At 37.4% G+C, this 13,860-nt stretch overlaps 2 protein-coding genes across 4 annotated transcripts in view; both read right to left on the reverse strand.

The window, feature by feature from the left end:
- The window catches only part of LOC125201000 (putative disease resistance protein RGA3), a 44,758-nt gene that overhangs the window by 19,831 nt on the left and 11,067 nt on the right, over positions 1 to 13,860 (reverse strand). The window lies entirely within an intron of this gene.
- Positions 3,941 to 10,553, reverse strand: LOC125201003 (disease resistance protein RGA2-like). 3 transcript variants are annotated; one of them, XM_048098869.1, is made up of 5 exons: positions 6,804 to 10,553; positions 6,079 to 6,165; positions 5,317 to 5,518; positions 4,961 to 5,153; positions 3,941 to 4,232 (listed from the first exon to the last, which is right to left on the reverse strand). In XM_048098869.1, the coding sequence occupies exon 1, from the start codon at positions 10,410 to 10,412 to the stop codon at positions 7,257 to 7,259; it is 3,156 nt and encodes a 1,051-aa protein (XP_047954826.1). In that variant the 5' UTR covers positions 10,413 to 10,553; the 3' UTR covers positions 3,941 to 4,232; positions 4,961 to 5,153; positions 5,317 to 5,518; positions 6,079 to 6,165; positions 6,804 to 7,256. The 3 variants fall into 3 exon arrangements, with proteins under 3 accessions (XP_047954826.1, XP_047954827.1, XP_047954825.1); XM_048098870.1 differs by lacking the exon at positions 3,941 to 4,232 and having other exon boundaries at positions 4,886 to 5,153; positions 6,804 to 7,575; positions 7,642 to 10,553; XM_048098868.1 differs by lacking the exon at positions 3,941 to 4,232 and having other exon boundaries at positions 4,886 to 5,153.

Below are 13,860 nucleotides of genomic sequence, written 5' to 3' on the forward strand. Positions count from 1 at the left end.
AAAAAATTTTAGAGAATGCTAGTAAACACTCACCTGCAGGGTTACTCGAATTCAGCAATGTACGTAGTTCTGTCAACGGCATCCCTGTATAATACAGATGATACTAATGAGATGCAATTTCTATCACTAAAGTCCAGATTGTGGGGATAGGCATAAAAAATGTGGCTATGTAATTGTTTCTATAAAAACAAACAAGAAAAGATATTCATACTCACATATTTCTTCTCCGTTAATCACGATATTGAAAATGCTGACACCTGGGAAACGCCTTGCATTCATACGACGTAACCATTGAGGTGCTTTTCCATTCCAATAGTGTCCAAGTATATCGCTTGAAGAACAGTAAAATGTTGAAGTAATTCCGGCATATTTTGCCAACCTTGGATCCCCTTCAATCTTAAACGTCTAAGTGAGTGGGAGCTGCTTCTGCATGCTTGCAATAAGGCATCAACACTCTCAATTGATGTAACAGCCGCTTTTAATATTACCTTTTTACGTTAAGATTTTTGTTTTGAGAAGGCCTTGAGTAACTACCGTCTTTGTTTTGATTGGTTGCGATTGGAAATAGTGAATGATTAAATGGTTGTTGGTTAATTGTGTGGTGAAAGTAGTCGACGAGAATGACGTGTGATTCGTCAATGGGAAATTTGGGCGATCGTTTTCAACTACTTGGAATAACGTCCAAATTACTAAAATAACACACCACAATTTAATCAATGTTCTAAAATTAAATATTTGGGCCTATCACTTTTATCTATCTTGTCTTAGCCCATTTATCTTATTTCAATTTCAATTGGGCTACTTTTATTTAATTCCAATCCATATTTAAAAATCTGCAGTCAAATCCTTAGTCTAACATAATTTCTTCCTTCTCCTAAACCCCTACTACACGTTTCTTCACCAATACATACACTCCCTAAAATCTCTCCATCAACCAAATATATCAATATCTATCAGTTTTTGGTGTATAAATATTCCGCATTCATGATTCTTTCACATCCAAGTAACATCTGTGAGAAACCTACTGCAGTTCTTCTTCTCCACTCCAATAAAGGTATAATTTTTACCTTTAATTCAGTGTATACAAATTCTGTGGATATTAAATCCATAGCACCATATTTTCCTGTCACAGTGGAGAGGATTAATCGAGTAACCTGTGAATCCAAATTTTCTCATCAAATCCAATTTGGTCTCTTCATTCCAAAGGTATACTCCCTAATTTTTTAGAAATCCCCTGCTATCTAACATTCAAACATTCACATTAGATCACGGGTCGAAGCTGGAGTATATTGTTTGAATGTTTCTGCAACTTGTTGAAAGACACTCTGCTCCCAAAGTTTCGATCTTTAACGCGTTAGAAATTGTCTTTGCTTGTCTTCAATTCAATTCCTGGAAATATTTCTGCCTGACCATTAATAAGTGAAATCAAACAAATAGAATTCTTTAACAAAAGATTAAGAATGAAATAAAAAGGAGAGGGAACTTACCGTTGGGAGTAGCAGCGCCAGCGACGGTCACTGGCAATGGGGAAGAAGAAGATATGAGAGTTGGGATTTGTTACTGGTTTGTGTTTTGTAGAAGAATGGAACAGAGTGAGAGACTTGCTGTGTTGAGAAAGAGAAAGAGGTGTTAAAGTAGAGTTGAGACTTGATAGAGAGACGTGTAACTTGGGAGTATTTATGTTGAATTCTTTTAATTAGTGACTATATTCATTTAGTGTTGCGAAGGGAGTATTTACGTGTTGATGGATGGGAGATTCTCTTTTCCTTTTTAAGTATAGACGGTGATGTGAGAGTATATTAATATATATGTTGCTGACTCCTTTTCCTTATTTTAGTTTTAATGGATTTCTTGGGAACCATATGAATTGGACTGACCCATTCACTATCTAGGACCGAGTATATAATGCCTAGTGAAAGCAACTTCAAGATCTCCTTCATTATCTCTTTCCGCATATTGGAATTCACCTTCCTCTGCGAATCTCTATGTGCTTTGGCTCCTTCCTCCAACCTAATATGGTGCATGCAGACATCTGGACTTATCCCCACCAAATCTGTAAGGCTCCATCCAATAGCCTTTTTGTTTTTACTCAGCACGGCCAGTAGCCTTGCCTCTTGTTCTTCAGTCAGTCCGCTATTGATGATCACAGGGAATGAGTCTTCCTCCCCAACGTAGGCATACTTAAGGTTTGCTGACAACTTTTTTAATTCCACTTGTGGGGGTAGTGTGTCTGTAGGTAGAGGGTTTTTCATAGAATCCCCCTCTGGCTCTACTTCACTATCTGAGATTTCTTCCATACTGGCTGGTAGTAAAGCCCCTGCGGCTCCCGCGACCTCTGACTGTTGACAGAATTCCCTAATTGCTCCTTCGATCTCCTCGTCAGTCAATCCCCGGTTACTGATCAGATCGCACCATGCAGCTGCTTCCACATCAGCTTGTGCATACACATCCAAGGCTTGGAGTCTCTCTTGCAATAATTCGGTCTCAAGAAATTCTTGGACTAGGGGGTCAATAACATCAACATAGCATAGATTTTCAGAATCTATTGGTCTTTTCATGGTCTCATTGATGTCAAAAATAAATTTCTCACCATTAAAGTCAATACAGATTGTCCTTTCAGACATATTTACAATTGTCTTAGCTGTCCTTAAAAACGGTCTTCCTAACAATATCCCGCTAGACTCCCTAGCCTTTGGTTCACTCATCTTAATCACATAAAAATCAGCAGGATAATTAAAGTCTTGTATTCTGACCAACACGTTTTCTAACAACCCCTCAGGATTTATACATGACCTATCAGCCAGTTGGATCAACACCCTAGTGTTTGACAACTTTACTCCCTTTAACCGATTATAAATGGATAATGGCATAACATTGATAGATGCTCCTAGATCACACATTGCATGCTCGATTTTTACATCCCCAATTGTTATGGGTAATGTGAACATACCTGGGTCGGCTCTCTTGGGTGGTAGTTTCTTCTGCACAATAGCTGACGCTATCCCTTCCACCATGATTTTTCCATCCTCTTGTGCCTTCCCGGCTATGAATTCCTTGATGAACTTCCCAAGCGGGGGTAGTCTCACGGCTTGGAGGAATGGTATGGTAACATCCAGCTTCCCGAAGATTGACATGAAATCCACGGGTTTTCTTTCTTCCTCTTCGTAACAAATCGATATGGAAACGGTTTATCCCCTTTAGCCTCTTCAACAAGCCTCTGCGGACTTTCCTTTGGTGCCTCCTAGGTTCGAGGTCCCCACGTGGGTATTGTTTCTTCAAGGAAATTACAATTCACGGTTGTTATTCCTAGACCCCGGTGATAACAACGATAACCCTTTTGATTTATCCCGTACCCCAAGAAAACACATTTTAAAGCACATGCAGAAAATTTACTCCTTTCGTGTTTTGGCACATGCACATAAACCGAACAACCAAAGATTTTGAGCGGAAGAGTGAGGGGTGTAGGAATATCAGTTAGGGATGAAAGAATTTGTAAAGGGGTTTTCATACCTAATATTTTAGAAAGCAGCCGATTAATCAGGTAAACGGCAATAGCAACTGCTTCTGGCCATAGGAATTTAGGAACATTTAAGTCGAAGAAAAGGGCTCTTGTGACCTCTAAAATTATCCTATGTTTTCGTTCAGCTACTCCGTTTTGTTCAGGAGTGTGGGGACAAGTAGTTTGGTGGACTAACCCCTTGTTTTTGAAAAAAATTGTGTTAACAAATTCCCTACCATTATCGGATCTAAGGATTTTAATAGTGGTTTGGAATTGTGTTTGGACCATCGTGAAAAAAAAGCAAATTTTTCAAAAACTTCAGATTTATTTTTTAGAAAATATACCCAAGTCAATCTAGTGCAATCATCCACAAAAATAAGAAAGTACTTGAAACCATGATCTCCTAAAATAGGAGCCGGACCCCAAACATCAGCATGCACTAGAGAAAAAATTGTCTCGACACGAGTATCACTTGATATAAACGACTGTCTGTGGCTCTTTGCCAAAACGCAAGATTCACAAGTAATATCTTTAAAATGAGAAAATTTCGGAAAAAGCAATTTTAAATAACCCGAGGATGGATGCCCCAGTCTGCGGTGCCACAGCCAAGCTTCCCGATTTGCAGATCCGTGAGCAAGCATTGCGGTGCCACCTTGTTGAGCAAACTCATCCACATAATAGAGGCCTTGACGCTCAGTGCCACGCCCAATTATCCTCCTCGTCCTGATATCGTCTAATACACAGAAGTTTGGATGCATCAGTAATGTATAGTTTAATTCTTTCGTCACATGACTAATAGACATGAGTTTATGGGACAGTTTAGGCACATAGAGACAATTTCTGAGTTTCAAAGTAGGTGAAATTTCAATGGTCCCACTTCCACCCACAACAGTTAGTTCCCCATCAGCAGTTTGTATATGGCTTTTGATTGCTTCATCAAATTCGGAAAAATAATTTCTATCATAGGACATTGTATCAGTAGCTCCGCAATCAAAAATCCACCACTCTCCTTAGGATCAAAATTTTATTTTGGGTAACAAGCAATTCCAATATGTTCTAGGGGTGCAAAACATAACTTTATCGTCATAAAGTTATGATATTTAGTTGAATTCCCTAGAATATCTAAATTTTTATGGAGAAAAATGTAGATATAAAATATTAAAGAAATCTAGTAGAAAATTCTAGAATAGGAGATGTATGCCTATAAATATGTGATAATTGCACCATTTTGAGAAGTTGAATAGAGTGAGAAGTTGAGAAAGTTTTAATTTTATCTCAGTTCTAATTCCTCAATTGAGGGGAAGTTGCGCAATATGTCAACAACAAATCCCATTAATCCCATCATACTAACATCTATTTGTAAGTTTTTACGACCATCATAATAAATGCCCAATAATTGATGAATACCATAAAATCTCAAACGTGTTTGGCGGGCCAATTTCGGCAGACAATCAATTATACCAGGTGCATTCTGTAGGCTACTTAAATTCTCCAACACCAGTGACTCGAGCGAGGATCCTACCATTTCACATGGCAGATACAGCAAAGCATTGCAGTCCTCAATCTCCAAACTCTCATGCAATAACAGGGATAAAAATGAGTACAGCCGTCAAATTTTCTTGATATGCATATTCTTCACCTTCTTCAGCCAAACCTGTTAGGGAAATTTTAATTTGATATTTACTATGTGAAGCTGTAGAGAAACTAGAATTGGAGATGATGTCTAAAACAAATGGAATATATCCACATTCTCTAAAATCATATAAATATATCAATCAAAGAATATGGAATTAATTGTTGGTAAAGCTGAATCTTACCCGTCTGAATCATAAGAAGTGTTTGATGCACAATGATTCCATCTTCACCTACTCGCTCTTTGGAAGCACCTCAAACTCAAACACAAATCCTTTCCCCTTTTACTTTCTTCATCTTTAGCTTCAGCTTCTTCTTCTATTTCATCTTCAGCTTCTTCTACTTCAGCTTTTTCTTCAGTTTCATCTTCGGTTTCTTCTACTTCAGCTTCATCACGAAAACATTGTGTATTATAAATATAATCTCGTTGAGAGGAAAAGAAGCATTCAGTTGACCATTTCGGGATAAGTGTGTGCAACTTACTCTTGCAAGTTGGTCTACTTGAAAAAAGATTAGCTCCAAACTAGTTGCAAATAAACCAAAACATTACAAGTTCATGTCTATTTGACTTTAACTTAAAATTTTAATTCTAACTTCTTTTTATGTTTCCAATCACAACACAAAAAACCTTCGTAATTATTTCTTCATAATCACAATCCTAAAGATCATCGCCAGCCAAATGAGTCCTAAATAATTTCTTAACATCCAAAATTATTATCCAAAAGTAGCATCTACCACAAACCATAGAGAACAGAAAAATCACAAAAGGCCATCACACCATATTTTTGTCACAACAGTTAAATTCCATGTGACAGCAATATAATCGTCAGATGAAAGATCAAGACATGACAAGAGACAATCAATCCAAACTTCATAAATACCTTACGTTTTTCAATTTTCATGCCATAATCATGTGTAAAATGAGTACAATAGTCAAACTTTCTTACTGTACGAATTTTGGCTTTGTTTTCGCTTCAAGAAATTTCTCCACAATTTCTCCCTGCGCACTTTATCATCTTTTGCCGTCACCACTCCTGCCTCATCACACCATTTTATTGTCAAATGTTTTCAATGGTGAAAAATATTAGTATCACACTAATATAACATTAAATATTATCATAAATTTAGGTTTTAAAAAGGTGGGAAATGAGTGAGAAAAACAACACGTTACAAATTATGTGAAAAGATTGAAAAATTGTTGAAAAATATATATCATGCACTATTTTCCGTCAAAGAAAACACACCTATAATATAAACAAAAATATAGAGAATGATACATATGCAAAACATAACATATAATATTTATCCACTGTAAAATTGTGATAGAATTACTCGATATATTAAGTGTGCTGTGTGCAACTTAATTTTGTAAGTTTGTCTGTTTATTATTGTTTAAATAAAAATGTCCCACCGGTAATTGCAAAAAAAATTACTCAACCAATATAATTTTAACTCAAAATTGATATAATCAGTGTACATTTTTGCAATTACCATAAAGGTGGGGCACTTTTGTTAAAATGCTAAAATAATGAGGAATATTTATCCTAAAAAGACCCAAACTAGTATCATCGAAATAGAAACAACACAAGTTGTAAAAATTAATAAAGTGAAATGGAGGTGAGGAAATAGACATGCAACAGTTTCTAAAAACTAGAAAAATATTGATACTCACGTTGTCCATCAATGACGATGAAGGTGATATGGGAGATGTAAGGCCATTGGGAAATGTTAAAACATACTCGTGGGCAGTTTGAGATAGTAAGGTCTCTTAGCGTTGCGATGCTCTGTATCACATCTAGATGCCTTAGCTTCTTGCAATTACTTATATTCAACACCCTTATGTCTGACAAGTTTCCCAACCAATCAGGTAACTCTTCCATTCCAAAATTCGACAACTTTAATTTTTGCAGAGCAGTGAGAGTTTGAATTGATTCCGGCAGACTTTCCCAACCTTCCCTCCCCTTCAATTCTAATTCTTCAATTGGGGGGAAGTTGCATCCTTGCAATATGCCATCAACAATCTCCATTGATCCAATCATACTAACATCTATCTTTAGGCTACTATGACCACCATAACTATAACCAAAGGCCGAAAATTGAGGGACACTAAGAATACTCAAACTTGTTAGACGGGGCAATTTCGGCAGACAGTAATTATCTCAGGTACATTCTGTAGGCTACTTAAATTCCACAAGCTCAGTGTCTCGAGCGAGGATCCTAGCAGTTCACATGGCAGATACACCAAAGCATTGCAGTCCCTAATATCCAACTCTTTAAGACAGGAGAGGCTTCCTTCTGATTGTTGTACGCCCATATGTTCCAAATTTCGACACTTTTTTATGATCAACTTCTCCAAAGAATTGAAGGTGCACAGACCATATGGTAGTCCTCTCAAATTGGGGCATTCCGCTATCTCCAATTTCAACAGATTGGGATTGCTACCATACGGTAGTCCTCTCAAATTGGGGCATTCCGCTATCTCCAATTTCAACAGATTGGGATTGCTGTCGAATAACCAATCTGGGAGGCATTCCAGATCATTTATTCTTTTTATGCAAAGTCGTGTTAGCAACGTCAACTCAGTTTCAAATATGTCTGCTAAAGGCCTGTAGCTATCAATGTATCCAATAGTCAACTCTTTGAGAGGCGACCAGAAAAGAGCTGGAAAATTCGTCAATTGATTGCAACGTTCGATCACCAAGTATTGTAGGTGAGGGAATAGCTTGACGTCACTTACGTCACTTACACCCACTGATTTTGTGTGTACCCACTCTGTCAGCCTAGGCATGTCATACATTTTGAGGCTTTCAAGAGCCGGAAAAACAATACACTGGGATTCATGGGCAGAAGAATTTATGGACTTCACATTACTCAATTCATACAAATGAAGAGATTTGAGCTTTGGCAACTGCCCAAACATTGGGATTTCTTCACATTTAGAGCACTGGGAGAGTTTTATCTCAACTAACTGGTTAAGTGGTACCCAACAACCTTGAGACACATTTGCAATTACCATATTTTGAGTCCAGAATGGAAATTTTTTTCCCTTGAATCCTTTAATCTCTAACTTCTTCAGATTAGAGTGAGGTTGAAGGCCTTCTAACACATCCTCATCATTTGTATTTTCACCTTCTCTATGCTCATCCCACACCAAGTGCAACTCCATTAACTTTGACTTTTTATGTAGATTCGCTTTCTCGGCCTCTTCCTTGTTACCAACCTTTTCCAGATCAGAAATTTCTAATTTTCCTTTAAGATCGTTCAAACTTCCGAGTTCTTCAATTTTGTGGCCACTACAGTAGCCCACCATAAAGTACTGTAGGGTTTGGAGACAAGTTAACCGCCCAATCTCAGCAGGCAACTCTACAGATTTGTAAACATAAAGATGTCTTAAGTTAATCAAGTACTTCAAAGTGCTTGGAAGTTGAAATAACCCTGCTACATAATCTACCAGTGCTCTCAATGTTTGCAAGTGAACCAATTTACCAATCCAATCTGGAAGATATGTAACTTTTGATTCGCTGATATCAAGAACTCTCAAGTGTATCAACTTCATGATTGAACTTGGCAACTCAGTAACTGTACTACTTCCAAAAGTTAAAACATGGAGACATTCAAACTCCGAGAAGGTGTTACCATAAGTGTTATCCATGGATAATAACGTTCGCAAATATTTTGCATTTTTTTTCAAAACACCCTTTGACTTTTCTTCTAGGAACATGTATCGAACTGGGAAAACGTCAGATGCATTACAACCACCTAATACAGAATATGCAAGATCATGCACAAGATCGTGCATCACACATCCCACCCAGTCATCATATCTTGCGGTAATTTGCAGTAAGGAATTGTCTACAAGTATATTGAAATAGTTTTCTCCCACATATTCCAAGTCATTATTTCCATCAGCTTCGAGAAATCCTTCTGCCATCCAATACTCAATCAGTTCCTGCTTCACAAATCTGTGACCTTTAGGAAAAACAGAACAATATGTAAAACACTTCTTGAGTGATGGTACAGACAATTCATCATAGCTCAACCTCAATATATTTGTGATATGATCTCCTTCATTGCGTAAAAGCCCTTGCTCTTCGATTGAGATCCATTTTTCTTCAGATTTATTGCGCAATACTCCACCAACTACGTTAGCGGCTAAAGGCAAACCTTTACATCTTCTTGCAATTTTTCTCCCAATAGCCTCGAATTCCAATGGAAAATCTTTTTTTCCAAAGCTTTTTTCTTTGATAATTGATAAACAATCTTCTTCGGATAACACTTTCAACTCGTGTGGACAATGTAGACTCACAGTTGAAGCTACCTCCTTAATTCTGGTGGTAACAACAATAACATTTCCCTTAATAGAACTAACGCCCAACAACGACTGGATAAAACCATCCCATGCGGGACGATCTTGATTCCAAACATCATCAAGAGTAAGAAGATATGTTTTTTCTTTCAAATCTTCTCCCAGCTTTTTCATAATATCTTGCTTACTCATCTCAGCATCAACTTTATTGGGATTCAACTCTTTGAGGATTTTCTTGAAAAGAGTGATTGGATCAAAAATTTGAGAAACATGCACCCAAAGATGTGATCCAAAAAGATTATTTTCTTTTAGAAAATGAAAGACTTTCCTAGTCAAAGTTGTCTTCCCCAATCCTCCCATTCCCACAATGGCCAGGATAGAAACACGATCATCAGTTGTGATACAAGTGGTAACCTTTTCAACTATTTCTGACATCACCTTATCTCTTCCAATAAAAATTGGGTCAAGAGTGAGTGAGTCAGTTTCACGAGACACATCAGGCAAAGTGGGCACATTGGTGGCAAGCATCTCTTTGAGGCCAAGATCGGCAGCTTCTTTGTTAATGACCTCCAAATTCTCATTGATATCTTGGATCCTAAGAGCCATATTTCGGGAGCGTGAATATTTAACGCATGGTGAGAAGTACGAGAGTACCTTTTGTTTCATGGGTTTGACGGGTTCGTTAGGCATGATGGGGTTGATTTGTTTGCGGAGGAGATGATAGTTGAACTCATCCAAAACATTGTCAGCATCAAACGCCACATCTTCGAGCTGGTTGAGCCACCTTTTGACAGATCCACCGGGAATGGTACGCATCTCTGCATCCTTCAAGAATTGCTGGAGGGTACCCAAACGCTTAGTCAGTTTTGCTGCTTCTTTTTTGAGGCCTCGGACAAGTGAGAACTCTTTCTTGGAATGGTCGATAAGGTTTTGAACAAGAACTTGAAGGACGGCGGCCACAGCTTCTCCCTCCATTCTTCGAGCTGATATTTGTTTCAGATAGAAGGTTTAGAGTTTAGGAAAGGAAATGTAATATTGGTGCAATGAGGAAAAAGAGAGTAGAATTGGACATGCTTTTCATTTTCTTTTGCTTTTGCTTGTAATTCAATCCTTGTCGACAACTTCCATTTTTTTGTTTTATTTTTTAAAATAATCATTTCTAGTTTATTTGTTTCTTTCAAAATTTGTACGACAAATCATAATTTTTGTATTATTTTTGGGCCTCATGTCAAGTTCAATATACCGAAAGATCGGTACGATAACGACGTTGAATTCTCCATACCGAAACTTTAGTATACTGCATAACCGGTTATTTTTGATATGGTATAATGCGTAACATTTTCAGTATGGTATACCTTACCAACCCACCCTTAATCCAAATGTCTACATACACAAAGAGATAAATTCAAACTAAAAAAATTATTTGGATTTTCACTCATTCTTACTCTGAATTCACGCTTATCTTCAACATTCCCTCAAATTAATTTAGGTGAATCACGATGCTTTACTTGTTAAGGATATCTTCGAAACTTATGGAATTCACCTTTGGTCACAACTTTAAAACTGTTCCTTCAGACCTCACAAAAGGTAGGGCTGGAATTTTTCACTTTGTGAGGTCTCCCAATTTCGACATGACACAGAAACTTGATACAGACATGCAAGAAGTTGGTTTGAGTCATTATCCGGTCAACCCAATGAATTTGGGTTGGGTTGGTTCGGGTTACCCGTTAAGAGATACTCTCTGTCCGCTAGATTTCCTAAAGTCAAATAAGAAACATACAACTAGAAAATCAAGTCCTTTGATATATCTACGTTGATTTCTTGTAGTACAATTGTGTGATGAAGTTTGAACTTGATTCTAGGAGTTGCTCGGTTATTGAACTTTATGAGTTGATGGTGATGGTTTGAGACAATACTTAGACTTGTTATAATGTGACAGAAAGTTAGGTTGAAGGCCTTCAAAGCCATAGCTAGAAAATGAACAAGGCTACTGTATTGCATAAGGATGATTGTATTAGATGATGAATTTGAAGATCAGTACGTCCCATTATATAGGGAGAATTTCTACATGTCAAAGGTATACTTTGATTTGATTGAATTCTATCTATGGAATGGATCACTAATTTCTTGCTTGTTATCTTCCATAATTTCTGTCAAAGATCCCTGACTTCTTGCTTGTTATCTTCCATGATTTCTGTCAAGGATTTCATTGCAGTGCCAGCTCTATCCAACTCATCATTCATCTTCAACTCTCTGATTCCATCGTTGAAGATGGCAAGGTTTACAAACATAAGACTATGCTATTATTATTATTATTATTATTATTATTATTATTATTATTATTATTATTATTATTATGAGACCGAGAAAGGAAGAGAAACAGCACGTGTGAAATCAAGTGAATTCAAGATAAATAAAAAAATAACAACAGTTCATAAAAATTGTGCAGGTTAGTTGATTGGCATGGATTATTTAACGTAGTACTACAAAATGTGTTACAAAATAAACTAATCAAATTAAAACACCATTAGATTAGACATACTTCAAAAACATTCAACACTCATTTTTGTCACAAATTATTATTATGATGCAAGATGCTCGATCGTGCTTGCCGAGCATTTAATGGTTGAGTATTCTCGATCAAGCACGTACTCCCTTCGTCCGCAAATAAGAGTCTTGTTTTTTCATTTTAGTTCGTTCTCGAATAGGAGTCCTGTCCATTTTTACCATAAATGGAAATAGAGTCTCACCTTCAACTAACTCATTCCACTCACATTACATTTAAAACTAATGGATCCGACTCTCATTGCGTATACACTCTCGGAACGGGAACATGGAGGCGCGTTGAAGCTGGCGCTGCTTCCGGTTTCATATTCTGTTTCCATGGTTACATTGAGTGTAACGGCAACCTCCATTGGACGGTGGAAGATTCCGCTGAAAAACTGTCGCTTTGTGCGTTTGATCTCGATACAGAATGTTTTAGCATCTTCGCTGTACTCGCAATTGAAGGACTAACCGAAGAACCACATACTATCGATTTCAGGTTTTATGTTTTGAGGGGCTGTCTGTGTTTGTCTTACACGTTGGACGATAAGGTTGTCGTCTGGATGATGAAGGAATACCGAGTCGTGGAATCTTGGACCATGGTGTCCCACATTGGTATTGATATTGATTGTGGTTTTAATGATTGTCATTGGAGGCCTATGAATGTTTATCTAATCAAACTTTTCGAAAATGGTGATGTGATGATGTTTCTGGAAGAGAAGTGCCTCATCTACTACTCCAACGAGACGAGAACTCTTCGAGAAGTCCGTAGGCTTACGGAAGGAACTTCAGAGCATGACGAGGCCTCTGCCATGATTTACACTCCTAGCCTTTTCTCACTCAAGAGTTTCGGAGTTGAGAATGTGATATCGTTCTAGTTTCATAATGTTATTCTACATATGTGTTTTGTTGTTGTATGGTCGTGCCTGTGTTGAAGGTTTCTTTATTATGTAGTGCATCGTGACAACGACATTGTTGGTTTTAAGTTAATATTTCTATTTGTGATTTGTGCCTCCATTTGTTTGATTATTCAAATTCTTTAGTTTATAACTTTATTCAAACTTCATTATCAAGTGATGAGGGCAGTTGTTGTGAGCTTTGATGCATCCAAGAACAGCTCTTGCGGTCGTGATGATGGGGCAGGTTATGCAGATGTCGGAAGGGATCATGGCCATTGAACGGCCCCGAGATCTAAAGCTGATGTGGAGAGATCTGTTGGTGCACCAGTGTCATTGAGTCTACGTTTCCGGTTTCAGTGCTGGTGCCCTCTTGGTCCTTGTCGCTGCGTGTCGTTGCTTGCCTTTGGGAAGCATGGCGAACGTGGAGCTTCCTTGTTGCTGTTACGTCGCAGACAAAGTGAACAGATTTTAGTATCTTGTAGATTGACAACAGAGGAAATGTTTTACTTTGATTAGGTAAAAACATATTTGTTTCTTCTTTTTCAATTTTGTTGTGATGATTTCTTGATTATATTTTGCGTTTGTTATGGAATTGGGCTGGAAAAAGTTGATTTGAAAAAGGAATTGTAATGATTGTCATATAGCTATATACGACATGATTGGACCATAAAATTGTCACCTGGTTGATAAAGGAATACTGAGCCAATGAAGAGAAATAGTATGTGTGATTATTTAGACATTAAGCGATGTGTAATGTGTATCATTAAGCGATTTTAGGCTGGACATTAATTATTTATGCACCTGCCATTAGGCCGATTACATTAATGTGATTAAGGGTGCATACCGGAGAAAGTCAAGTTTGATCCACATATTCCCACTTAAATTATGCACTTGCCATCTCATGGTTATTTTTTTTTACCTATAAATATGACATTTGATCCACGTATTCCTACTTAACTTACCAAAGTCAAGTTTGATAT

Source organism: Salvia hispanica, chromosome 1 (genome assembly GCF_023119035.1).
Source record: "Salvia hispanica cultivar TCC Black 2014 chromosome 1, UniMelb_Shisp_WGS_1.0, whole genome shotgun sequence".
In the NCBI taxonomy this organism is placed as follows: domain Eukaryota; kingdom Viridiplantae; phylum Streptophyta; class Magnoliopsida; order Lamiales; family Lamiaceae; genus Salvia; species Salvia hispanica.

Bases quoted from the DNA above. Each gene is read 5' to 3' on its own strand.
- LOC125201003 (XM_048098869.1), bottom strand. From the start codon at position 10,412: ATGGAGGGAGAAGCTGTGGCCGCCGTCCTTCAAGTTCTTGTTCAAAAC.